This window comes from Scomber japonicus, chromosome 8 (assembly GCF_027409825.1).
Source record: "Scomber japonicus isolate fScoJap1 chromosome 8, fScoJap1.pri, whole genome shotgun sequence".
Taxonomy (NCBI): Eukaryota; Metazoa; Chordata; class Actinopteri; order Scombriformes; family Scombridae; genus Scomber; species Scomber japonicus.
In genome coordinates this window covers 33,375,623-33,401,031 of record NC_070585.1, presented here as the reverse complement: position 1 = coordinate 33,401,031, position 25,409 = coordinate 33,375,623, and the positions used below count along the sequence as shown (strand labels likewise).

Here is a 25,409-nt window from a genome sequence, read left to right as displayed (position 1 = left end):
ACGCCCAGTACGTCCTGCTGCCTTAAAGAGACAGTACGTCCTGCTGCCTTAAAGAGACGGTACGCCCAGTACGTCCTGCTGCCTTAAAGAGACGGTACGCCCAGTACGTCCTGCTGCCTTAAAGAGACAGTACGTCCCGCTGCCTTAAAGAGACGGTATGTCCCGCTGCTGCCTTAAAGAGACAGTACGCCCCGCTGCCTTAAAGAGACGGTATGTCCCGCTGCTGCCTTAAAGAGACAGTACGCCCCGCCGCCTTAAAGAGACAGTACGCCCTGCCGCCTTACAGAGACAGTACGCCCTGCTGCTTTAAAGAGACAGTACGCCCCGCTGCCTTAAAAAGACAGTACGCCCTGCCGCCTTACAGAGACAGTACGCCCCACTGCCTTAAAGAGACGGTACGTCCTGCTGCCTTAAAGAGACAGTACGCCCTGCCGCCTTAAAGAGACAGTACGCCTTGCCGCCTTAAAGAGACAGTACGTCCTGCCGCCTTAAAGAGACAGTACGCCCTGCCGCCTTAAAGAGACAGTACGTCCCGCTGCCTTAAAGAGACAGTACGCCCTGCTGCCTTAAAGAGACAGTACGCCCCGCTGCCTTAAAGAGACAGTACGCCCCGCTGCCTTAAAGAGACAGTACGCCCCGCTGCCTTAAAGAGACAGTACGTCCTGCAGCCTTAAAGAGACAGTACGTCCTCTCTGCTCGCTGCTGTGTTAAGCAATCAGAGCCCTCTGCTGTCGTTCTGAGGAGAATATCCGTGTTCACACTCTGCAGCCGACTTACTGAGAAGTTGTTGTTACCTAGTTTCATTTCCCTCTTCCTGCTGCTCTGGTTTCCGTACGCTGCTGCAGCTTCCTCTCAGCGCGAGGATCATTTTCTTTCTGTGCTTTCACTTTGATTCACTCAGACCATTTAGAAACTAACTGCAGATTGTTTGAAGATACTCATAATACTGCAGTACTTTTACTGTAATACTGCATACTACATCACTATAATACTGCAGTACTTTTACTGTAATACTGCATACTACATCACTATAATACTGCAGTACTTTTACTGTAATACTGCATACTACATCACTATAATACTGCAGTACTTTTACTGTAATACTGCATACTACATCACTATAATACTGCAGTACTTTTACTGTAATACTGCATACTACATCACTATAATACTGCAGTACTTTTACTGTAATACTGCATACTACATCACTATAATACTGCAGTACTTTTACTGTAATACTGCATACTACATCACTATAATACTGCAGTACTTTTACTGTAATACTACATACTACATCACAGTAATACTGCAGTACTTTTACTGTAATACTGCATACTACATCACTATAATACTGCAGTACTTTTACTGTAATACTGCATACTACATCACTATAATACTGCAGTACTTTTACTGTAATACTGCATACTACATCACTATAATACTGCAGTATCTGTGGCTTTATAAACTCGTGGTGTTTAATCTGAATCTTTCGTCTGTTTTTCCTTCAGAGGCTCCGAACGCGTCCAACCTGAAGATCGTGAGGATGGATCGGACCGCTGGCTGCGTGACGGGAGGAGAGGAAGTCTACCTGCTCTGTGACAAAGTCCAGAAAGGTGAGAACTTAATATGAATAGTATCAGAAGAAGTCAAAGTATATCAGAACCTCGTAGTAGAAGAATATGTGTTTATAAGTTGAGCGTCCTGTTGGTCAGAAAGAAGATAAGATATTCCTTTATTAGTCACACTGTGGGACATTTACAGTTCTCAGGTTTGTCAGGAAGCTTTAGAGTACTATTGTTAATATTACCAGTACCATATCAGAGCCAAACTGATAAGAATCTATTAGTCTGAACATGTCTGGCTTTCTTTTTCCCACACTTATCACAATAGAGGTTCAGGGCTGCTGCTCATTATTATTTTCCTGAGGAACGAGCTTTTTGGGAAGAAGAGTAAAGATGATTTGTGTTTTCCAGCGAGGTGGAAAGTTTAGAGTTAGTGAGTCAGCAGCTGTCAGAGAGAGACGGTGTGAAGTGAAGTTCCTCTGTTGGTTAAATAAAGAGGAGAACAGAGACACCATCAGGACCGGTGCTCTCACTGCTGTTTGAGTTCAATCATCAGTGAGACTCTGAGCTGTCAATCAAACATCATGTAGAAGTTTTATTGTCATCTGTTGTTTTTATCTGCTGGGTTTTATTCTCTTAGCAGCACTCAGTCTTTATTAAAACCCATAACATCTTCATTAATGTCGGATTAGTTGTTTGGAACAAGGTTATTTTAGTTTTGAAATTTTCTTTAGTTTTTATTTTTCTTTAGTTTTTCAGTTAGCTTTTTTATTTCAGTTTAGTTTTAGTGAGTTCAACAAGTGATTTAGTAGTTTCAGTTTAGTTTTAGTTTTTCAGATATTCAGAGAAAGCCTTGACTTGTAGAAGCTGAAAAGGATGAAAGAATGTGTGACACCAAATATGTTTTATCATCAAGTCCTTTTAATTTCATACTTTAACCACAAAGCATAGCGGCTGCTGCAGGACAGGAAGTAATGAAGCTGAATTTATCTGCAGTCCAGTTTAGTTTTACTTAGTTTTACATTCTTCATTGTAGTTTTTATTTAGTTTTCGTTTTTGTTCTAATTGTAGTTTTTATTTTAATTTCAGTGAACTAAATTACTTTTTCATTGCTAGTTTAAGTTTTAGTTTTAGTTTTCGTTAACTATAATAACCCTGGTTTGGAAACAGTTTTATTATCTTTTTAAGGCATCACAGCATCCGAACATGAGTTAATATAAGCTGTGATGGAGATTGTTTTAGTCTGAGCTCGAAAAGCTGTGCAGAGAAATCTCCAAAAAGTCTATGTTTCACACCGTTACGCTGTTTAACCCTTCGTAGGTCTGCTGGAGGTCACTCTGTGTCATGATATCTGCTCAAAAACTAAATCTACTGAACCCATTTAACTTTTTAGGTCAATCTTTATCACTTGTATGAGGAATGTAATGACAGACCATCAGATTGTTCTATGGTTGCTATAGATACAGATTGTGTTATGGTTACTACGGATACAGGTTGTGCTAGTGTATAAATGAAGGATAAGAAAAGAGCTAAATAAGTACAGTCCATTTCCTGTTCACAGTACATGAAGACCAGATAACAGGAAGTAAACAGGAAGTGAGTTTGACGTGATTGATCCTTTTATCCTCTCTGTGTCTGTAAACTGATGACTGAGGTAGAAATAAAGCCTTTCAGTGTCGACTCGTCAGCTCGACGTTACCATGACTACACATGTACAGCTTCACAGTGATGTCAGCAGTGATGTCAGCAGTGATGTCACAGTGATGTCAGCAGTGATGTCAGCAGTGATGTCAGCAGGGTAGGGAAGTAGGGAATGTAAATGAAGTAGGAACCGTTTTAAACAGTTTTATTTCACCTCCTGGAAGGTTCATTAATGCAGCAGCTTCATGTTGATGAATCAGTGTGCACAAACCTGATGCATGACACTCTGAGACTCTGCTAGTTTAACCTTTCACACATACTCTCACTACAGCGGACTGCTATTCACATGCTGCTTCTTTATAGACACATGATGATGGATTTGATGGATTTGATGTGTAGTTGTATTTCAGCCTTCACAGTGAACACTCCTGCATCTTCCCTTACTCTACCACTTCATCTGCAGTCACTTGTTTCTGGTTGTAAATCAGTTTATTTATGTTATTATAATGTCATGTAATATTATTTTTCATGCCTAAAGAGAAATATAAACACTTTATGACTCAGGTTATTATTATAACTCATGCATGAAAGAGTTAGAGTTTCTATCAGTGAATGAGAGCAGATAGTAGTAGAGAGCAGCTGAGTGTTTATCCTGAAGCTGAGAGACTCTCTGAACGTTGAACCAGCAGCAGTGTGTTTTATCCTGAAGCTGAGAGACTCTCTGAACGTTGAAGCTGAGAGACTCTCTGAACGTTGAAGCTGAGAGACTCTCTGAACGTTGAAGCTGAGAGACTCTCTGAACGTTGAAGCTGAGAGACTCTCTGAACGTTGAAGCTGAGAGACTCTCTGAACGTTGAACCAGCAGCTTTTCCTGGTCGGAGCAGTTTTTTCTCTTTGTGTTCCTGGAGGAAGTCCAGCTGCTGGGAATTCCCCTCCGATATGTAAATCAGTAGGAAGAGATTCAGGCTGCGATGAGGCGATGAGGCTCGTTGGGTTGTTTTTTTTTTCTCCTGGCTGCTGCTGCGTCTCCTTCTTCTTCTTTTGTTTTGGTTAAAGTTTAAACTGATCTGGACTCAGTTAGACTTTAGTTTCTTATTAAGATAGAAAACTAGAGCCTGACCTTTTAAACTGAGACTAAAGTCACTGCAGAGCCGATCGTTTTACTCCACAGCTGCTCTACACCGCCTGTAACCTGCAGACTTTAAGCTCCTCATCATTACATATAAAGACCTTATTCATTCATTTATTTATTTATTAATTCATTTATTTATTTATTAATTCATTTATTTATTTATTTATTCATTTATTTAGCCAGCTTGCTAAATGATTTTTCAAAATAAAGCTTAAAACTAAAGTCTTCACAACTAAAATATTGTATTTTACTTGATGTTATATACTATACTTTTTTTTTTTTTTTGTTAAAGCTACTTTTACTTTTACTATTTTTAATTTTCCATCTTTTATTACATTACATTTGTTCTTGTTTAACATACTCATTGCTCCCTTCAGGACCTTTCAATGTGAAGCTCTTGCTGTGTGTTATTTATTAAGTTTTCATTTCTTGTATGAAATTATTAATTATTATATTTAATCAGAATTATAATTACAGTGAGGTTTGATGATTATTGTGATAATACTGGTTACTGTGATATTTAAAGCTTTATGTACTTTATATTTAGTTCAGCTTCCTCTGATCACTGTGTGTGTGTGTGTGTGTCTGTGTGTGTGTGTGTGTGTGTGTGTGTGTGTGTGTCTCTGTGTGTCTGTGTGTGTGTCTCTGTGTGTCTGTGTGTGTGTGTCTCTGTGTCTCTGTGTGTGTGTGTCTCTGTGTCTCTGTGTGTGTGTGTGTGTGTCTGTGTGTGTGTGTCTCTCTCTCTCTGTGTGTGTGTGTGTGTGTGTATTTTCAGATGACATCCAGGTTCGGTTCTACGAGGAAGACGAGGTGGGGGTGACCTGGGAGGCTCACGGTGATTTCTCCCCCACAGACGTCCACAGACAGGTCAGTAAAGTAGTAAAATACCGTTCAGGAAGAGTTTCATTTAATTAGTGAATGAATTAATAAACAGTAGGAGCAGAGGTGGTAGTGTTACACACAGTAGTAGTATCAGTAGTATTATTAGTAGTAGTATCAGTATTAGTATCAGTAGTAGTAGTATTAGTAGTAGTAGTATAGTATCAGTAGTAGTATCAGTAGTAGTAGTAGTATTAGTAGTAGTATCAGTAGTAGTATTAGTATCAGTAGTAGTATCAGTAGTAGTATTAGTAGTAGTATCAGTAGTACTAGTAGTAGTATTAGTATCAGTAGTAGTAGTATTAGTATCAGTAGTAGTAGTAGTAGTAGTATCAGTAGTAGTAGTAGTAGTAGTATCAGTAGTAGTAGTAGTAGTATTAGTAGTAGTATCAGTAGTAGTAGTATCAGTAGTATTAGTATTAGTATCAGTAGTAGTAGTAGTAGTAGTAGTAGTAGTAGTAGTAGTAGTAGTAGTAGTATTAGTATCAGTAGTAGTAGTAGTAGTAGTAGTAGTAGTATTAGTATCAGTAACATCAGTAGTAGTATCAGTAGTAGTAGTAGTAGTAATATCAGTAGTAGTATCAGTAGTAGTAGTAGTATCAGTAGTATTATTAATAGTATTAGTATCAGTAGTAGTAGTATTATTAGTATCAGTAGTAGTAGTAGTAGTATCAGTAGTAGTAGTAGTATCAGTAGTATTAGTATCAGTAGTAGTAGTAGTATCAGTAGTATTATTAATAGTATTAGTATCAGTAGTAGTAGTATTATTAGTATCAGTAGTAGTAGTAATAGTATTAATAGTATCAGTATCAGTAGTAGTAGTAGTAGTAGTAGTATCAGTATCAGTATCAGTAGTAGTAGTAGTATCAGTAGTATTAGTATTAGTATCAGTAGTAGTAGTAGTAGTATCAGTAGTAGTATCAGTATAAGTAGTATAGTACGATGTAGTCGTAGTATTTCATGTAGCAGAAGTAGTAATGATCGTTATCAGTTGAAGTATCGTCATGTTACCATGGTGATGTGTTCTCCTCTCTGTCGTTAATAAGTTACCATGGCGATGTGTTCTCTTCTCTGTCGTTAATAAGTTACCATGGCGATGTGTTCTCCTCTCTGTCGTTAATAAGTTACCATGGCGATGTGTTCTCTTCTCTGTCGTTAATAAGTTACCATGGCGATGTGTTCTCCTCTCTGTCGTTAATAAGTTACCATGGCGATGTGTTCTCTTCTCTGTCGTTAATAAGTTACCATGGTGATGTGTTCTCCTCTCTGTCGTTAATAAGTTACCATGGTGATGTGTTCTCCTCTCTGTCGTTAATAAGTTACCATGGCGATGTGTTCTCTTCTCTGTTGTTAAGTTACTATGGTGATGGGTTCTCCTTTCTGCTGTTAACACGTTACCGTGGCGATGTGCTCTCTGCCTTTTTCTCCTCAGTTCGCCATCGTCTTCAAGACTCCGAAGTATCGAGACCAGAACCTGCAGAAGCCGACGTCCGTGTTCGTGCAGCTGAAGAGGAAATCTGACAACGAGACCAGCGAGCCCAAACCTTTCACCTACCACCCTCAGATCATAGGTAGGTCCTCTGGCCCCGCCCCCACCACCCTCAGATCATAGGTAGGTCCTCTGGCCCCGCCCCCTACCACCCTCAGATCATAGGTAGGTCCTCTGGCCCCGCCCCCTACCACCCTCAGATCATAGGTAGGTCCTCTGGCCCCGCCCCTACCACCCTCAGATCATAGGTAGGTCCTCTGGCCCCGCCCCCTACCACCTCAGATCATAGGTAGGTCCTCTGGCCCCGCCCCCTACCACCCTCAGATCATAGGTAGGTCCTCTGGCCCCGCCCCCACCACCCTCAGATCATAGGTAGGTCCTCTGGCCCCGCCCCCTACCACCCTCAGATCATAGGTAGGTCCTCTGGCCCCGCCCCCACCACCCTCAGATCATAGGTAGGTCCTCTGGCCCCGCCCCCTACCACCCTCAGATCATAGGTATTACACATGACACTGACATGATGCCCGTGTGTTTGTGTGTGTGTCTGTGTGTCTGTGTGTGTGTGTGTGTGTGTGTGTGTGTGTGTGTGTGTCTGTCTGTCTCTGTGTGTGTCTGTCTCTGTGTGTGTGTGTGTGTGTCTCTGTGTGTGTGTGTGTGTGTGTGTGTTTGTGTGTGCGTCTCCTCTCAGACAAAGAGGAGGTGCAGAGGAAGAGGCAGAAGACGTTGCCGAACTTCCAGGACTTCAGCGGTCACGGAGGAGGAGGAGGTGGAGGAGGAGGAGCAGGTCTGTACCGAGGAGGAGGAGGCCCTGCTGCAGGAGGAGGCCCCGGCTCTGCAGGAGGAGGAGGAGGAGGAGGAGGTAAAGGAGGTGGTCGATGAAGATTATGATGATGATGAAGATGATGATGATGTTGTTGGGTTCAGTCTGTGTCAGCTGGTGCGTTTGATTTATCCACCAGGTTACTTCCAGAGCTTCTCCACCTACAACTATGGAGGAGGAGGAGGAGGTGCAGGAGCAGGAGGAGCAGGAGGAGGAGCAGGTTTCCCTACAGGATACTCAGCTGGTCTGGGAGGAGCTGGAATCAAACATGGTGAGAGAAGACACACAAATCAGCTGTTTTCTCTTTAAATGTAATAAGTTACATTACTTAAATATCCCAAAATATCCTTCCTTCCTTCCTTCCTTCCTTCCTTTCCTTCCTCCCTGCCTTCTTTCTTCCCTTCCTCTTTTCCTTTCTCCCTCCCTTGTCCCTTATTTCCTCCGTCCTTCCTTCATTTCCTTCCTTCATCTGTCCTTTCTCCCTCCCTCCTTCTCTCCTCCCTTCCTTCTTTCCTTCCTCCATCCTTCCTTCCTTCCTTTCCTTCCTTCCATCTGCTCTTCCTCCCTCCCTCCTTCTCTCCTCCCTTCCTTCTTTCCTTCCTCTGTCCTTCCTTCCTTCCTTTCCTTCCTTCCATCTGTCCTTCCTCCCTCCCTCCTTCTCTACTCCCTTCCTTCTTTCCTTCCTCCGTCCTTCCTTCCTTTCCTTCCTTCATCTGTCCTTCCTCCCTCCCTCCTTCTCTCCTCCCTTCCTTCTTTCCTTCCTCCGTCCTTCCTTCCTTCCTTTCCTTCCTTCCATCTGTCCTTCCTCCCTCCCTCCTTCTCTCCTCCCTTCCTTCTTTCCTTCCTCCGTCCCCCTTTCTTCTTCCTTCCTTCCTTCTTTCTTCCCTTCCTTCCTCCCTCCTCTCTTTCTTTCCTCCCCCCTACCTTCCATCCTTCCTTCCTTTCTCCCTTCCTTTCAATGAGTGTCCTATAAAGGGTTAAGGAATATAAAGTTAAAAAGCTGTTCAGTCATTAATCGCCTCATCAGGATATTTTAGGAATTTGTTCAGATATTTTATAGACAGTTGATGATCTGCTAACTTCTGGTTAAATCAAAACTAAGATGAACCAGATAAAGTTTTTACAGTCCAGCTAAATGTTAAAGTTTTATAATTCTAGTTTTATTAAAGTCACCTGAACGTTTCTTTAAAGCGGCTCGAGGTGACTCAGCAGACGACAGCGGAGACGACAGCGACCCAGACGATGACTCGGCGTCGGGGAGCGTGCTGCGAGATTCAGCCCAGCGAGGAGACTCGGAGGCGGGGGAGAAACCTGAGGAGGGAGGGGGTCAGCGTGGAGGAAGAACCAGACACAGGTACAAACACCACCGTCACATTTCACACACTGTGAGAAACGATGGTGTGTTATAAGAAAGGGAAGGGAGGAGGAGAGGAGGAGAGGAAGGGAGGAAGAGAGGAAGGGAGGAAGGGAGGAAGAGAGGAAGAGAGGAAGGGAGGAACCAGCTGCCTTTAATCCTCAACCTTAAATTTAACCCTCCTGTTGTCCTCGAGTCAAGGAAGGAAAGGAGGGAGGAAGAAGGAAGGAAAGGGGGGAAGGAGGGAAGAAGGAAGGAGGGAGGAAAGAAAGAGAAGGAGGAAAGGAGGAGGGAGTGGTCAGCGTGGAGGAAGAACCAGACACAGGTACAAACACCACCGTCACATTTCACACACTGTGATACAGATAGGGTGTTAGATTAAAGGGAAGAGAGGAAGGGAAGAAGGGAGGAGGAGAGGAAGAGAGGAGGAGAGGAAGAGAGGAAGGGAGGAACCAGCTGCCTTTAATCCTCAACCTCAAATTTAACCCTCCTGTTGTCCTCGAGTCAAGGAAGGAAAGGAGGGAGGAAGAAGGAAGGAAAGGAGGGAGGGGGAAAGAAAAGAGAATGAGGTAAGGAGGAAGGAAAGGAGGGGAGGGAGAGAGAGGAAGGAGGAAGAAAAGGAGGGAAGAAGAAGGGAGGGAGGGAGGGAGGAAGGAAAGGAGGGAGGGAGGGAGGAAGGAAAGGAGGGAGGGAGGGAGGAAGGAAAGGAGGGAGGGAGGGAGGAAGGAAGGAAGGAAGGAAGGAAGGAAAGGAGGGAGAAAAGAAGGAAAGGATGGGGGGGGGAAGAAGGAAGGAGGGAGGAAAGAAAGAGAAGGAGGAAAGGAGGAGGGAGTGGTCAGCGTGGAGGAAGAACCAGACACAGGTACAAACACTACCGTCACATTTCACACACTGTGATACAGATAGGGTGTTAGATTAAAGGGAAGAGAGGAAGGGAAGAAGGGAGGAGGAGATGAAGGGAGGAAGGGAGGAGGAGAGGAAGATGAGGAGGAGAGGAAGGAAGGAAGGAAGGGAGGGAAGAAGGGGAGGAGGAGAGGAAGAGAGGAAGGGAGGAACCAGCTGCCTTTAATCTTCAACCTTAAATTTAACCCTCCTGTTGTCCTCGAGTCAAGGAAGGAAAGGAGGGAGGAAGAAGGAAGGAAAGGGGGGAAGGAGGGAGGAAGGAAAGGAAGGAGGAAAGAAAGAGAAGGAGGTAAGGAAGGAAAGGAGGGAGGGAGAGAGGAAGGAGAGAGTGAGGAAGGAAAAGAGGGAGGCAAAGAAGGAAGGAGGAAGAAAAGGAGGGAAGAAGGAGGGAGGGAGGAGGGAGGAACGAAAGGAGGGAGAAAAGAAGGAAAGGAAGGAAGAAGGAAGGAGGGAGGAAAAGAAAGAGAGAAAGAAGAAGGGAAGAAGGAAGGAGGGAAGGAAGGAAAAAGGAAGGAAGGTTAAAGATGCATTCAGATCTAACGGTTAAGTCTCCGCTTCGTTAGTCAGCAGCTCGTTAACCGTTTTATGAGAAGTGAGACTGTTAATGAGTCACCCCTCCCAACCCCAACCCCCCCCAACCCTAACCCCCCCCCCCTCTGTTAATGAGTCACCCCTCCCCAACCCCAACCCCCCCCCAACCCCTAACCCCCCCCCCCTCTGTTAATGAGTCATTTCTATACTAACCTCTCCCAATATGATCCCGCCCCCAACCCTAACCCCCCCCCAGTTCATGAGTCATTTCTATACGAACTCTCCCAATATGACGACCCAACCCCTACCCCCCCCCCCCCGTTAATGAGTCATCTCTATACTAACCCACCCCCCCCCCGCCCCCCCCCCCCCCCCCCCCCCTCCACAGGCTCACACATTAACATCTGATCTTTAAGGTTTATTATAAGAGCAAAATAAGTTTCATACAACTTTTAAAACTTAATAATCACTTTATTCTGTATGTGTCTCTCTCTGTGTGTGTGTGTGTGTCTCTGTGTGGTTGTGTGTGTGTCTCTCTGTGTGTGTGTGTGTGTCTCTGTGTCTCTCTCTGTGTGTGTGTGTGTCTCTGTGTGTGTGTGTATGTATGTGTGTATGTGTGTGTGTGTGTGTCTCTCTCTCTGTGTGTCTCTGTGTGTGTCTGTGTCTCTGTGTGTGTGTGTCTCTGTGTGTCTCTCTCTGTGTGTGTGTGTGTGTGTGTGTGTGTGTATGTGTGTGTGTGTGTGTGTATGTGTGTGTGTGTGTGTGTGTCTCTGTGTGTGTGTGTGTGTGTCTCTGTGTGTGTGTGTGTGTCTCAGTGTGTGATGAGCGGTTGGTGCAGGTGAGCAGCAGGCAGTTGGAGGCTTTGTTCCAGTACTCAGTGACGGGTGATTCAGCGTACCTGTTGGCTCCACAGCGCCCTCTGATGGCCGCACAGGACGAGGACGGAGACACGTCAGTACACACACACACACACACACACATGCAGACACACATAGAGACACACGCACACACACACACACAGAGACACACACACACACACACATAGAGAGAGAGAGAGACACACATATACACACACACACACACACATGCAGACACACACAGAGAGACACACACACAGATAGAGACACAGAGAGACACACACATACAGACACACACACAGAGAAACACACACACACACATGCAGACACACACAGACACACACAGAGAGAGAGACACACACACACACAGACACACACATAGAGAGAGAGACACACACACACACACACACACACACACACACAGAGACACACACAGACACAGACACACACATAGAGAGAGAGACACACACACACACACACACACAGAGACACACACACACACAGACACACACATAGAGAGAGAGACACACACACACACACACACACACACAGAGACACACACACACACATACACACACAGAGAGACACATAGAGAGAGAGACACACACACACACACACACACACACACACACAGACACACACAGACACAGACACACACATAGAGAGAGAGACACACACACACACACACACACACACACAGAGACACACACACACACAGACACACACATAGAGAGAGAGACACACACACACACACACAGAGACACACACACACACATACACACACAGAGACACACAGACACACACATAGAGAGAGAGACACACACACACACACACACACACACACACACACATACACACAGACACACACATAGAGAGAGAGAGACACACACACACACACACTCTCAGACAGACACATACCAACACACACACACACACACACACACACACACACAGACACACACACACACACACACACACACACACACACACACTCATTAATAACCATAAACTGAGTCTTTTCCATAAATCTGAATGATTCATGTTTTGGGGGAAACCGTTTTTGTCCCAACACCGAGGGGATTTATGTCCCTTCAGTGTGAGTAATACAAGTACACACACACACACACACACACACACACACACACACACACACACACACAGTTTTAATAATGAAAGTGAGTTTAGAGTTCAACACTTTGGTTTTTCTTTCTTTTTCTATAATGTTTATTTTTTTATATAAGTGAAACAGACCAGCTTCAGTGTACCACGGTGTATCATATATTATTTATTTATATATTTATATATTAGGACCATGGGTGTAAAATAAATCAATAAATACTGACCTGGAAGAGGGGGGGGATGGTAATATTCTGCAGAAGAACATCAGGATTCCTTCTGTCCTCCCTTCCTTCCTTCTTTCTCTGTTCCTTCCTTCCTTCCTTCCTTCCTCCTTTCTCCCTTCCTTCCTCCTCCCTCCTTTCCTTCCTTCTTCCTCCCTTCCTCCTTTCCTTCCTTCCCTCCTTTCCTTCCTCCTTTCCTTCCTTCCTTCCTTACTTCCTTCCTCCCTCCTTTCCTTCCTTCTTCCTCCCTTCCTCTTTTCCTTCCTTCCTTCTTCCTCCCTTCCTCCTTTCCTTCCTTCTTCCTCCCTTCCTTCCTCCTCCCTTCCTTCCTCCTCCCTCCTTTCCTTCTTCCTTCCTTCCTTTCTTCCTTCCTTCCTCCTTTCTCCCTTCCTTCCTCCTCCCTCCTTTCCTTCTTCCTTCCTCCCTTCCTTCCTCCCTTCCTTCCTCCTTTCTCCCTTCTTTCCTCCTCCCTCCTTTCCTTCCTTCTTTCTCTGTTCCTTCTTCCTTCCTTCCTTCCTTCCTTCCTTCCTTCATCTGTAACAGCTGTAGAAATGTAATCTGGTAACTCTGTAAATGTTCTATAGAAAACATTCCTCAACTTTTTCCAATAATTTAACATTTTTAAAGCTCAGATTTGTTTTATTTTCATATATTAAAGTCTTAAGAATCAAACTTATTAACGTCTTTATATATTTTCTGGTTCAGTGGGCTTCACCTGGCCGTCCTCCACAACCAGCAGGAGGCGCTGAAGAGTCTGACTCAGGTAGTTTCTGCTCTGCCTGGAGAGGAGGTGCTCAACATGAGGAACCACCTGTACCAGGTAACACATTCATTTCATCTCCAGCAGAAGGAAAGGTAACGAGCAAGGAAGGATGGAAGGAGGAGGGAGCAAAGAAAGAGGGAAGGAGGGGAAGAACGCAGGAAAAATTAAAGCAGTAAAGCTGGAGAGGAGTGCCTCATTTTTTTAAAACCACAAAAAGAAAGAGGTGCTATGACTTTTGGTGTTGAAATTCCAATTTTTCCAAAAGTTATTCCCAAAAAAACGGGAATAATTCTCCATTGGACATGAATGGGAATTTTCTTTAAAACACAAAATTTCACCTTTTTTCAGAGTCACCTAGCTCTCTCATACCTGCACGTAGAAACATGATTCAAACTTTAAAACGGAGGAAAACTTGTCCTCTCTGGAAAACACCAAACTGTTTTTATATAACATGTAAACTTGTCAAACTATGAGCCGTCAAACGAGGAGTGGAAATCACTTTTTCTTCAAAGTTAGAGTGGAAGCGGCAGTTAGCTAGAGTGTGAGAAGCAGTAAAAAATAACCTCAGTTTTTATTTTTAACTCGAGCTCACGGCCAAACCGTAAAAAGGAGACAAATAATTATTAGTCAAAATATAGACATAGGTGTTGGGATTCATAAAATGTGACTTTGACAGGCGGGGTCTGCACAAAATTTAAACGGGGGGGCCGAGACCGGCGGCAATATCTGTCTCACTCCCCACTGACCCTAATGTAATCGTCTTCTTTTTTCTAAAGAATCTCACTCTGTGTTCACACTGAGCTTACTCGCTCATTTTAAGGAATATCTGAATAAAATAAACACTGTCAGAATCTGCCGGCTTCTGTGTCTCTCACGGTGTTTTCGGTTTTTGGACAGGAGTTACGGTTTTCTCACAGTTTGCAATTGTTCGGGACCTTGTCAGAAGCCAGATTCTTCAGAATTTTGAGAATTTTTTCCAAGCAGATTCTCAAATCGCCGTAGCAACCGTAGGGCCTTAGCTGCCCTTAGCAACCGTAGGGCCTTAGCTGCCCTTAGCAACCGTAGGGCCTTAGCTGCCCTTAGCAACTGCAGGGCCTTAGCTGCCCTTAGCAACCGCAGGGCCTTAGCTGCCCTTAGCAACCATAGGGCCTTAGCTGCCCGTAGCTGCCCTTAGCAACCGCAGGGCCTTAGCTGCCCTAGCAACCATATTTCCGTAGACTTTAATCAATGAGTTTAAATAAATATTATTTATGCTTAAATATGATTAACAGTCACTTAATATTTTCAGGGATGTTAAGTTGAGAATAAAGTACATTCATAAAGAAAAAATAAATCTCTACTCGTCCCGGCAGTAGCCCCGTGGCACTCAAAATTTCCCTGGAATTTTCTAGTATATTATTACTGTTGCGTATCCACAGAGAGCTGACAGACATATGAACTGGTTTAAATCAGGTGACGTCTGTGTTTGGGTTGTTTTTACTCAAATTAATTCAAATCAGTTTAAAAATGAGTCTCATCATAGGTAACACAGCCTGTAACCCCGTCCTGCATGTTTCCCAGACTCCTTTGCACCTGGCGGTGATCACCCAGCAGAGGGGGGCCGTGGAGGCGCTCCTCTTGGCCGGCGCCGACCCGACTCTGACAGATCGCCACGGCAACACGGCGCTCCACCTGGCAGCGCAGCAGGAAGGACGAGGAGGGATGATCAAGTCTTTACTACGACACAGAGAGCTGAGAGGACTGATGGACCAGACCAACACAGCAGGTACACACACACACATACACACACACACACACACACACACACACACACACACACACACACACACACACACACACACACACACACACACACACACACACACACACACACACACACACACAGCAGGTACACACACACACACACACACACACACACACACACACACACACACACAGCAGGTACACACACACACACACACACACACACACACACACACACACACACACACACACACACACACACACAGAGAGAGCTGAGAGGACTGATGGACCAGACCAACACAGCAGGTACACACACACACACACACACTCACACACACACTCACACACACACACACTCACACACACACTCACACACACACAGCAGGTACACACACACACACACACACACACAGCAGGTACACACACACACACACACACACACACACACACATACACACACACACACACACAGCAGGTACACACGCACACACACACACACACACACACAGCAGGTACACACACACCACACACACACACACACACACACATACACACACACACACACACAAAGACACAAACACACACACACAGAGACACACTCTCTGAACCCCAGCGTCTAACCGTGTGTCTGTCCGTCTGTTGCCACGGTTACCAGGTCTGTGTGCGATCCACCTGGCGGTCCTGGCCAATCAGCTGACGTCTCTGAGGGAGCTGCTGGATGACGGAGCCAACGTGGAGGCGGAGGAGCGGAGCAGCGGACGGACGGCTCTGCACCTCGCCACCGAGGCCGACAACGTATCGCTGGCCGGCTGCCTGCTGCTGGAGGTACGGACCACCGGCCAATCACAGCGCTCAATAAGACCCACCGGCCAATCACAGCACAGCATTCAATAGGACCCGCCCACTAATCACAGCACAGCCCTCATTAAGCACTTATCATGGTTTTATAGTATCCATGTTGGTTTAGTTTAAATTTAAAGGGTTAAAATGTGAAAATAAAAGCATGAATAACTTCACACATTCTTTTTTTGTGGACCCAGCATCAAATTTCTGCTTTTAATCCATTTAGAGAGAATATATTAGAGGATTATGGTAAAAATGTCTAAGTGGTGTAACCATAAAAACTTTGGAAGGAAGGAAGGAAGGAAGGAAGGAAGGAAGGAAGGAAAGAAGGAAGGGTTAGGAGCGGGGAAGGGAGGGAGGGAGGGAGGGAGGGAGGGAGGGAGGGAGGAAGGATGGATGGATGGAAGGAAGGAAGGAAGGAAAGGAGGAGAATATATTAGAGGATTATGGTAAAAATGTCTAAGTGGTGTAACCATAAAAACTTTGTACCAAATAATTGAACGTTGCTTAAAAACAGTAAATAGTTAATAAAACTCCTTCCTTCCTTCCTTCCTTCCTTCCTTCCTTCCTTCCTTCCTTCATACCTAACACCATATCAACTAGTTTGGCATGATCTTACATCCTTCCTTCCTTCCTTCCTTCCTTCCTTCCTTCCTTCCTTCCTTCCTTCCTTCCTTCCTACCTAACACCATATCAACTAGTTTGGCATGATCTTACATCCTTCCTTCCTTCCTTCCTTCCTTCCTACCTAACACCATATCAACTAGTTTGGCATGTTCTTACATCCTTCCTTCCTTCCTTCCTTCCTTCCTTCCTACCTAACACCATATCAACTAGTTTGGCATGATCTTACATCCTTCCTTCCTTCCTTCCTTCCTTCCTTCCTTCCTACCTAACACCATATCAACTAGTTTGGCATGATCTTACATCCTTCCTTCCTTCCTTCCTTCCTACCTTCCTTCCTAACACCATATCAACTAGTGTGGCATGATCTTACATCCTTCCTTCCTTCCTTCCTTCCTTCCTAACACCATATCAACTAGTTTGGCATGATCTTACATCCTTCCTTCCTTGCTTCCTTCCTTCCTACCTAACACCATATCAACTAGTTTGGCATGATCTTACATCCTTCCTTCCTTGCTTCCTTCCTTCCTACCTAACACCATATCAACTAGTTTGGCATGATCTTACATCCTTCCTTCCTTGCTTCCTTCCTTCCTACCTAACACCATATCAACTAGTTTGGCATGATCTTACATCCTTCCTTCCTTCCTTCCTTCTTTCTGTCCTTCCTTCCTTCCTACCTAACACCATATCAACTAGTTTGGCATGATCTTACATCCTTCCTTCCTTGCTTCCTTCCTTCCTACCTAACACCATATCAACTAGTTTAGCATGATCTTACATCCTTCCTTCCTTCCTTCCTTCCTTCCTTCCTACCTAACACCATATCAACTAGTGTGGCATGATCTTACATTATAACTTTTATATTAAATAAAGCTAATGGAATACTATTGTGGTGTTTTCCGTCGTCAGGGTAACGCCAGGGTGGACTGCTGCACCTTTAACGGCTCCACTCCGCTCCACATCGCTGCAGGACGAGGATCCATCAAGCTCACGGCTCTGCTGATGGCTGCAGGTAAACACATTGGTGATTAGCTTAGCTTAGCATAAAGACTGGAAGTAAAGGGAAACTGTTAGCATGGCTCTGCTGATGGCTGCAGGTAAACACAGTGATGATTAGCTTAGCTTAGCATAAAGACTGGAAGTAAAGGGAAACTGTTAGCATGGCTCTGCTGATGGCTGCAGGTAAACACAGTGATGATTAGCTTAGCTTAGCATAAAGACTGGAAGTAAAGGGAAACTGTTAGCATGGCTCTGCTGATGGCTGCAGGTAAACACAGTGATGGTTAGCTTAGCTTAGCATAAAGACTGGAAGTAAAGGGAAACTGTTAATATAATATAATATAATATAATATAATGTTATATAATGTAATATAATGTCACATGATTCTGTGGTTCAGCTCTGTGACACACTTTCACTTCTTCTTCTTCTGCTCCTGTTCCTGTTTTTTAGGAGCCGACCCTCACAAGGAAAACTATGAGCCGCTGTTCTTCAGTGAGGAGGAGTACTGCGATGAAGAGGATGAAGATGAAGGTTACATCCCAGGAACGACTCCACTCAACATGGCGACCACCTCAGAGGTACGACACTAAACCTCACACTGCAGAGTTCCTACATTAATCCCTCTGAAGGGTTTTATGTTGCTTTTATGTCTATAATCTGTATTATTTCTATCTGTGTAAACTCATACCAATCTAAATATACACATTAACATTAAGAGTCAGTCTGATAGCTTCAGGGAACGTTGGAAACTACACGTTCAAATGTTTTGTGGCCCAGCTGTAAATAACTTTAAATGAATCTTTGATAGAAGTTTTAAATCTTTATGATTTTATGTTTCCAGGTGTTGGACCTTCTGAACGGTAAAGAGTATGAACTAAAAACTCCCCAAAGAGCCTTCGTCCCCCCTCAAGGTGAGCTCAGCGTGATGATGTCCGACCTTTAAATCAGCCAGCCGATATTATTGTTATATAGACAATATTAATTTATTTATTTGGCCCTTTTTATTAATTCAAGTTTAATATGTGCATATGCTGTTTTTCTTTTTAATCATAGTTAATTCTAATCATTACATTCCCAGTTTATTTTACTGCTTGATACACTGAAGTTTATCATTAACCTGTGCAGGTGACCTGGCCAGCCTGACCGTGGAGGTGAAGCAGGAAGTGTGTCGTACTCTGGAGAGTGAAGGATGCTGGGAGAGTCTGGCTCACAGTCTGGGTCTGGGGATCCTGAACACGGCCTTCAGAATGAGCCCCTCCCCCGCCAAGACACTGCTGGACAGCTATGAGGTACAAACCACCCCCCCCCCCCCCCCAAAAAAAAAAAACCATGTCACATGACTGACAGCTGCTGATGATGTCAGCGTTTTAACCAGAGAGGTTGGATCAGGTGTTACTGGGGTATTGTCAGGTTCGTTACTATGGCGTTCTGGGTGGTTACTATGGAGTTCCAGGTGGTTACTATGGACTTCTGGGTGGTTGCTATGGAGTTCTGGGTGGTTGCTATAGAGGTCCTGGTGGTTACTATGGACTTCTGGGTGGTTGCTGTGGAATACTGGGTGGTTGCTGTGGAGTTGTGGGTGGTTGCTGTGGAGTTGTGGGTGGTTGCTATGGAGTTGTGGGTGGTTGCTATGGAGTTGTGGGTGGTTATTGTGGAGTTCTGGGTGGTTACTATGGAGTTCTGGGTGGTAACTGTGGAGTTCTGGGTGGTTGCTATGGAGTTCTGGGTGGTTGCTATGGAGTTCTGGGTGGTTGCTATGGAGTTCTGGGTGGTTACTGTGGAGTTCTGGGTGGTTACTATGGTATTATAGGTGGTTACTATGGAGGTCTGGATGGCTACTATGGAAGTATGGGTGGTTTGCTATGGAATTTCAGGTGGTTACTATGGAGTTCTGGGTGGTTGCTATGGCGTTCTGGGTGGTAGAGTGAAAGACTGAGCAGGGTGCAGCAGTGCCCCCTACTGACCGCTGACTGTTTGTCCTCCTGCAGGTTTCCGGCGGGACGGTCAGAGATCTGCTGGCTGGTCTGAGGTCAGTCGGAGAGTGCAGAGCGCTGAGCGTCCTGGAGGAGGCGCTGTGTCGCCATGACGACAACAACAAGGAGGAGGAGGAGGAGGAGGAGGAGGAAGAAGAGGAGGAGGAGGAGACGACCGGTGAGCAATCACTTTATCGTGGTTACTGTGGAATAGATTACTAGTTACTCTGTTTAAAATGTAATAAGTAATGGGTTAGGGTCAATGACTTCATCAGTGTAATTTAAGCCCATGTTTGCTCCTAATAATCCCACGTCATTATTTATTTACTAAATATAAACAAAAATATTGATTTCAAAGAATTAAAAATATAATATATGAATTCAGTCACATGTTAAATATTAAAACATGAGGAAAATCTTAAAGCTGTGACTTCAGATGTAACCTCCTTTATAATCATTGTTAATTAATCAAGAAATCAGCAGGAAACTACTTTAATAATCAATAATTAATTTATTAATTGAGGAATAAAGAAAACATCAGTCAGTTTCTTTAATGTGAAGATTTGATGCTTTTCTGTTGTATTGAAGAGTTTATTGATCACTAAGTGTAAATTTGCATGTCTGAGTAAAAAAAGACTAAAAGCAGAGATGAGGTGAATGTGTGTGAGGGGTTTTTAAAGAGACTCTGGGTTTCCCCTCCGACTCCTCGTCTGTTTATTTGCTTAACAAACAACGACTGAGCCAACATCATGTAACTCTGCACCTCATATAAACAAGTCTGTGTGAAGGTTTATATTAAAGTCTCAATCTGAGAAAAACTGTAAAATCCCCAAAATCTGCTGAAACATGTTTTTAACCAGATCTCATGTTCATGTTGCTCTGAGACCTCAGTGAGATGTTTCCACTGAGCCTCTGAAACTGTTTGGAGTCCTGCAGAGACTACCACTCTGAAAACCTCTCATCTTTATTAGTTATAAATATTATCCACATTATACCAGGCTGGAAGAAAACAGCAGAAAAACCTGTTAAAAAAAAAAAAAAGAAGGAAAAACTAAAAGATGTAATCTCTTTACAATCATCAGTAACTGTAATCAGATTACACTGATAATTTATTTACTAATGAACCCCGTTAACATCACTGCTGTCCTGTCACATGACCTGTCACCATGACAACGGCGCTGTCCTGTCACATGACCTGTCACCATGACGACGGCGCTGTCCTGTCACATGACCTGTCACCATGACAACGGCGCTGTCCTGTCACATGACCTGTCACCATGATGACGGCGCTGTTCTGTCACCATGACGATGGCACTGTCTGTCACATGACCTTTCACCATGACGACGGCGCTGTCCTGTCACATGACCTGTCACATACCCTGTCACCATGACGACGGCGCTGTCCTGTCACTTGACCTGTCACATACCATGTCACCATGACAACGGTGCTGTCCTGTCACCATGACGACGGCGCTGTCCTGTCACCATGACGACGGCGCTGTCCTGTCACCATGACGACGGCGCTGTCCTGTCACATGACCTGTCACCATGACAACGGCGCTGTCCTGTCACATGCCCTGTCACCATGACGACGGCACTGACCTGTCACCATGACGACGGCGCTGACCTGTCACCATGACGACTGTGCTGTCCTGTCACATGCCCTGTCACCATGACGACGGTCTCTCTCTCTCTCTCTCTCCCTGCAGGTGAAGCTCTGTGCGCTCAGGTTCAGGATCTGAAGGTGGACGTTCGGATCGACAGCGGCGTGTGTGACAGCGGGGTGGAGCTCTCCACAGCGTAGACGTCTGATTGGTCCGTCTCCGGGAGGGGAATCAGGAAAAGCACAACTCATCTATCAATAATCAATCAATCATCAATCATCCATCAGTCATCAGTCATCAGTTCGTCCTCACATGACGAGTTTCTCCTCACAAACATTATAATCAGATGTTAATGTTCCTCACTACACTCCACCAGTTCGGCCACTTAGATAAAAACCAATGTTAGAAAGCAGGAGGTCAAACATGAGGCTCGCGGGCCAGAACCGGGCCGCCGCTTTCCTTCCTGTCTTCCTTCCGTCCATCTTTCCTTTCTCCTTTTCTTCCTTCTGTCCTTCCTCCCTCCCTCATTCCTTCATTCTCTCTTTCCCTCCTTCCTCCTTGTCTCACTTCCTTCCTTCCTCCTGGTCATCCTCCCTTTTTTCCCTCCCTCCCTCCTTCCTCTTTTCTTCCTTCCTTCCTTCCCTCCTTCTCTTTTCTTCCCTTCTTCTGTCCTCCCTTCCTTCCTTCTTTTCCTTCCTTCCTTCCTCCCTTCCTTCCCTCCTTCTGTCCTCCCTTCTGTCCTCCCTTCCTTCCCTCCCTCCTTCCTCCCTTTCTCCCATCTTTCCTTCCTTCCTTCTGGTCATCCTCCCTTTCTTCCCTTCCTTCCATTTTTCCTTCCTGTCTTCTTTTCCCTCCTCCCTTCCTTCCTTCTTTTCCTTCCTTCCTTCCTTCCCTCCTTTCTTCTCTCCTTCGGTCCTCCCTTCCTTCCCTCCCTCCTTCCTCCCTTCCTTCCCTCCCTCCTTCCTCCCTTTCTCCCATCTTTCCTTCCTTCCTTCTGGTCATCCTCCCTTTCTTCCCTTCCTTCCATTTTTCCTTCCTTCCGTCCTTCCTCCCTTCCTTTTAATGATCCTTCCTTCCTTCCTTCCTTTCATCCTTCCATCTTTTTAATGATCCTTCCTTCCTTCCCTCCCTCCTTCCTTCCTTCCTTCCTCCCTTCCTTCCTTCCTCAGATCAGATTGGTCTCTTGTTTAATCTCCTGCTCTAAATCAAACCTTCACCCTGCTACAAACCTGATTGATTGATGATCCAATTCATTTATTTTTTTTAAACTGTTTTAATATTTGGATTTTTATTTTATTCTTTTTTTCTCGTCCTGATGACCCGCTCAGCTTCCTCTTTTCTTTTTTTTTTTACAAACTTTGGGACAGTTTCTCTGAAGCTGATGTCTGACGTCTGCAGGGTGAAAGGTGCTATTATATTAAAACTGAAATGATTGTATCAAAAGAGCCTTAAAGGGAAAGTTCACATAGTTTTAAGTCTTTATATAAAAACACAAAACGCTCACATGTTCATACGGAGATATAAAGAGACGTTTCATCTTTCCTCTGATTCATACTGAAGTGATTCCTTTATTATAACGACTATTTTACGGGTGAATTTTAACACCTACAGTCAGAAAAAGGACATTTAACATCACATCTCTCACTCAAACACAACCAGCTGCACTTAAAGGACAAATTTAACCTTTTTAAAATCTCTTTAAAGAAAAAATAAAACCACTGTTTTTATTGAATTTGAAAAAGAGGCAAAAAAAATGTGTTAATGTGTTAAAACTGCTCTGTAATCAGTGGAGGAGGAAATATTTATATCCTTTAAATATCTGAACTTTACAGCTACTAACAGCAGAGATTTGTTTCATTAATTATCTGTAAAAATATATATATTAGTGTTGTCAATTGATTAAAATATTTAATCACGGATTAATCGCACAATTGTCATGAGTTGACTTGAGATTAATCGCAATTTAATCGCATGTTTATCTCTTTCTTAATGTACTTTAAAGGGATTTTTTTCCAGTTTTAAATCCTCTTATTAACATGAGAGTTGATACATTTGCTGCTTTATGTAAATGTAGGTTTTTTATTATTATTAAAACAATCCAGAACAAAGAAATACTGTTATCGAAATAGCCGTATTAATGCGTTCACTTTGACAGCGTTAGTATATAGAAATTTATATATGTGTTAAAAAGTCTAAAATGTTAAAATATTCATTTAAATGTAAAATCAGGAGCAAAAAAAAACAGTAAATCTTGTTTTAGAAGCTGGAAACTATAAAATTAATAAAGCTGCAGATTAATTTACAAATGAGAAATCAAATAATTAAAGCAGCTTCACACAGAAATGAAAGATATAATACATAAAATATATTCCTGAGTTTGCTGCAGTCAGTATTTCCAGGATGAACGATGATCAACTCTTTATATTTACAGACTTGGAAAAATGTGAACTTTCCCTTTAAGTGTTTAAGTTTCTTAAACAAGGCCACTTACTTTTCTCTATCCAGTGGTTTTTATTTTATTTTATTTTATTTCCGTCTGTCCGTCACACCACTGAAAACTGAAAACAAAATGTCAAAATGTTTTTCATGAATGTTAAAATCTGACATTTTTTAGTGAATTCTAACGAGAGGAAATAAAAAGATGGAAAAAGATTCGTAGCACAAAGAAACGACTGGAAGACGCAGGGAGGAAACTGCTGCGTACAGCTCCATCACAACACAGGAATCATATATAATAAATAATACATGCAGTAAAAAACTAAAAAACAAGGCATTGTGGGAAAGGAAGTCCAGAGGTGTGTGGAGCTATGTAGTCTCTCTCTCTCCCTCTCTCTCTCTCTTTCTTTCCATCCCTCCATCCTTCTCTCCCTCCTCAGTGTGAAACCAAAGCTGTCTGTAACAGAGATGATATTTATATCTCCGCCCTGCACTGTACAGTTCAACTTGTGCTCATTAATTGGTTGTATTGTTATTTTTTAAATAAAAACAAATTGTCTTTTTTTTAAAAATGTTTTGAGTGTGATTTTAAGTTTTTATGTTCAGCGTTGATTTATTTATTTATTATATTAGTTTAGATTATTTCTAACAAGTTTTAATTGAAAAATTGTTCAGTTAATAAACATTTATATCAGTGGTGATTTTTGTATTTATGAAAGTGATTTGAAGCTGTAATTTTGACCTAGCGTCATATGCACTATGAGGTATATCTAATATAAAATAGTGGAGTTAGCTTAGCACAGGCGCTAACGGGGGGGATCATCCCTATGTTCCCCGCTTTGTATGTGACCGGGGAACATAGGGATGATCCCGTCTACAGTTAGTCAGTTAGCTGAGTTAGCCGCCGAGCTAACAGCGGAGTTAGCCGCTGAGCTAGCAACCGAGTTAGCCGCGATCATGGAACATAAGACCCGGAGAACATAGGTACACTCCCGCTAACGGGACCACCAGTGTATCTGGTAAATGACCCCACTAATAATGCCTGGATAGTTATCAAACTTCTACAGTAGTACAAATAACGTCTTTACTCATAAATCCATGCATTGGAAAGTTTGTTAGTAAACCAGGAGATTATTAAAATAACACTTACCTGATGGCTTTTACTCTGCTGCTAATGCTAACGCTGTAAACACCGTCGAAATATCGCGAGATTCCGCACAGCATATCTAGAGGCCTGTGCGTGATCTCGCGAGACCAAACGGTAATTCGACGATGTTTACAGCGTTAGCAGTTAGCAGCAGAGTAAAAGCCCTCAGGTAAGTGTTATTTTAATAAACTCCTGGTGTACTTATACATTTTCCAATGCATGGATTTATGAGTAAAGACGTTATTTGTACTACTGTAGAAGTTTGATACCAGTCCAGGCATTATTAGTGGGGTCATTTACCAGATACACTGGTGGTCCCGTTAGCACCTGTGCTAACAGCTGATAGCTCTAACTCTACTAATTGATTAGATAGACCACATGGTGCATGTGAGGCTAGGTCGAAATTACCCCAAACCATTGCTTTAAATATTATGGTTATTAAAATATTCAGAAAAACATGAAAAAAAAATTCAGAAAACGGGGAAAAAATTATTCTGAAAAATATAAAAAATATTCAGATAAACAGGGGGGAAAATGCAGAAAACTTATTTTCAGGTTATTCAGAAGAACAGGAAAATTATTTCACAGCTTTATTTTTTCCCATTGAATGTAAAACACTTCCATAGTAATTAAATCAGTATTAATTCAAATGTATTTATGTGTAATATCATATCATTATTATTAAAAGACAGAATATTCAGATTTTCCTTTTTCTGTGAAACTAATCTGTAGTTTTTCATCTTTTAAACAAAACGAGACGACACA

General features: G+C 43.3%; 1 protein-coding gene across 1 annotated transcript in view; it reads left to right on the top strand.

Annotated features, from left to right (window-relative positions):
* Nucleotides 1–21,697, top strand: part of nfkb1 (nuclear factor of kappa light polypeptide gene enhancer in B-cells 1) — a 60,559-nt gene extending 38,862 nt beyond the window's left edge. Inside the window, exons 9-25 of the mRNA XM_053324188.1 lie at nt 1,509–1,613; nt 5,111–5,202; nt 6,647–6,785; nt 7,392–7,562; nt 7,663–7,794; nt 8,715–8,849; nt 9,173–9,202; nt 11,127–11,262; nt 13,214–13,328; nt 14,832–15,036; nt 15,670–15,839; nt 17,394–17,496; nt 17,935–18,062; nt 18,326–18,395; nt 18,610–18,773; nt 19,473–19,635; nt 21,167–21,697. Coding sequence (XP_053180163.1) covers nt 1,509–1,613; nt 5,111–5,202; nt 6,647–6,785; nt 7,392–7,562; nt 7,663–7,794; nt 8,715–8,849; nt 9,173–9,202; nt 11,127–11,262; nt 13,214–13,328; nt 14,832–15,036; nt 15,670–15,839; nt 17,394–17,496; nt 17,935–18,062; nt 18,326–18,395; nt 18,610–18,773; nt 19,473–19,635; nt 21,167–21,261 — 2,153 coding nt within the window. The 3' untranslated portion in view covers nt 21,262–21,697. The remainder of the gene's footprint in view (nt 1–1,508; nt 1,614–5,110; nt 5,203–6,646; nt 6,786–7,391; nt 7,563–7,662; nt 7,795–8,714; nt 8,850–9,172; nt 9,203–11,126; nt 11,263–13,213; nt 13,329–14,831; nt 15,037–15,669; nt 15,840–17,393; nt 17,497–17,934; nt 18,063–18,325; nt 18,396–18,609; nt 18,774–19,472; nt 19,636–21,166) is intronic.
* Nucleotides 21,698–25,409: the final 3,712 nt, after the last annotated feature.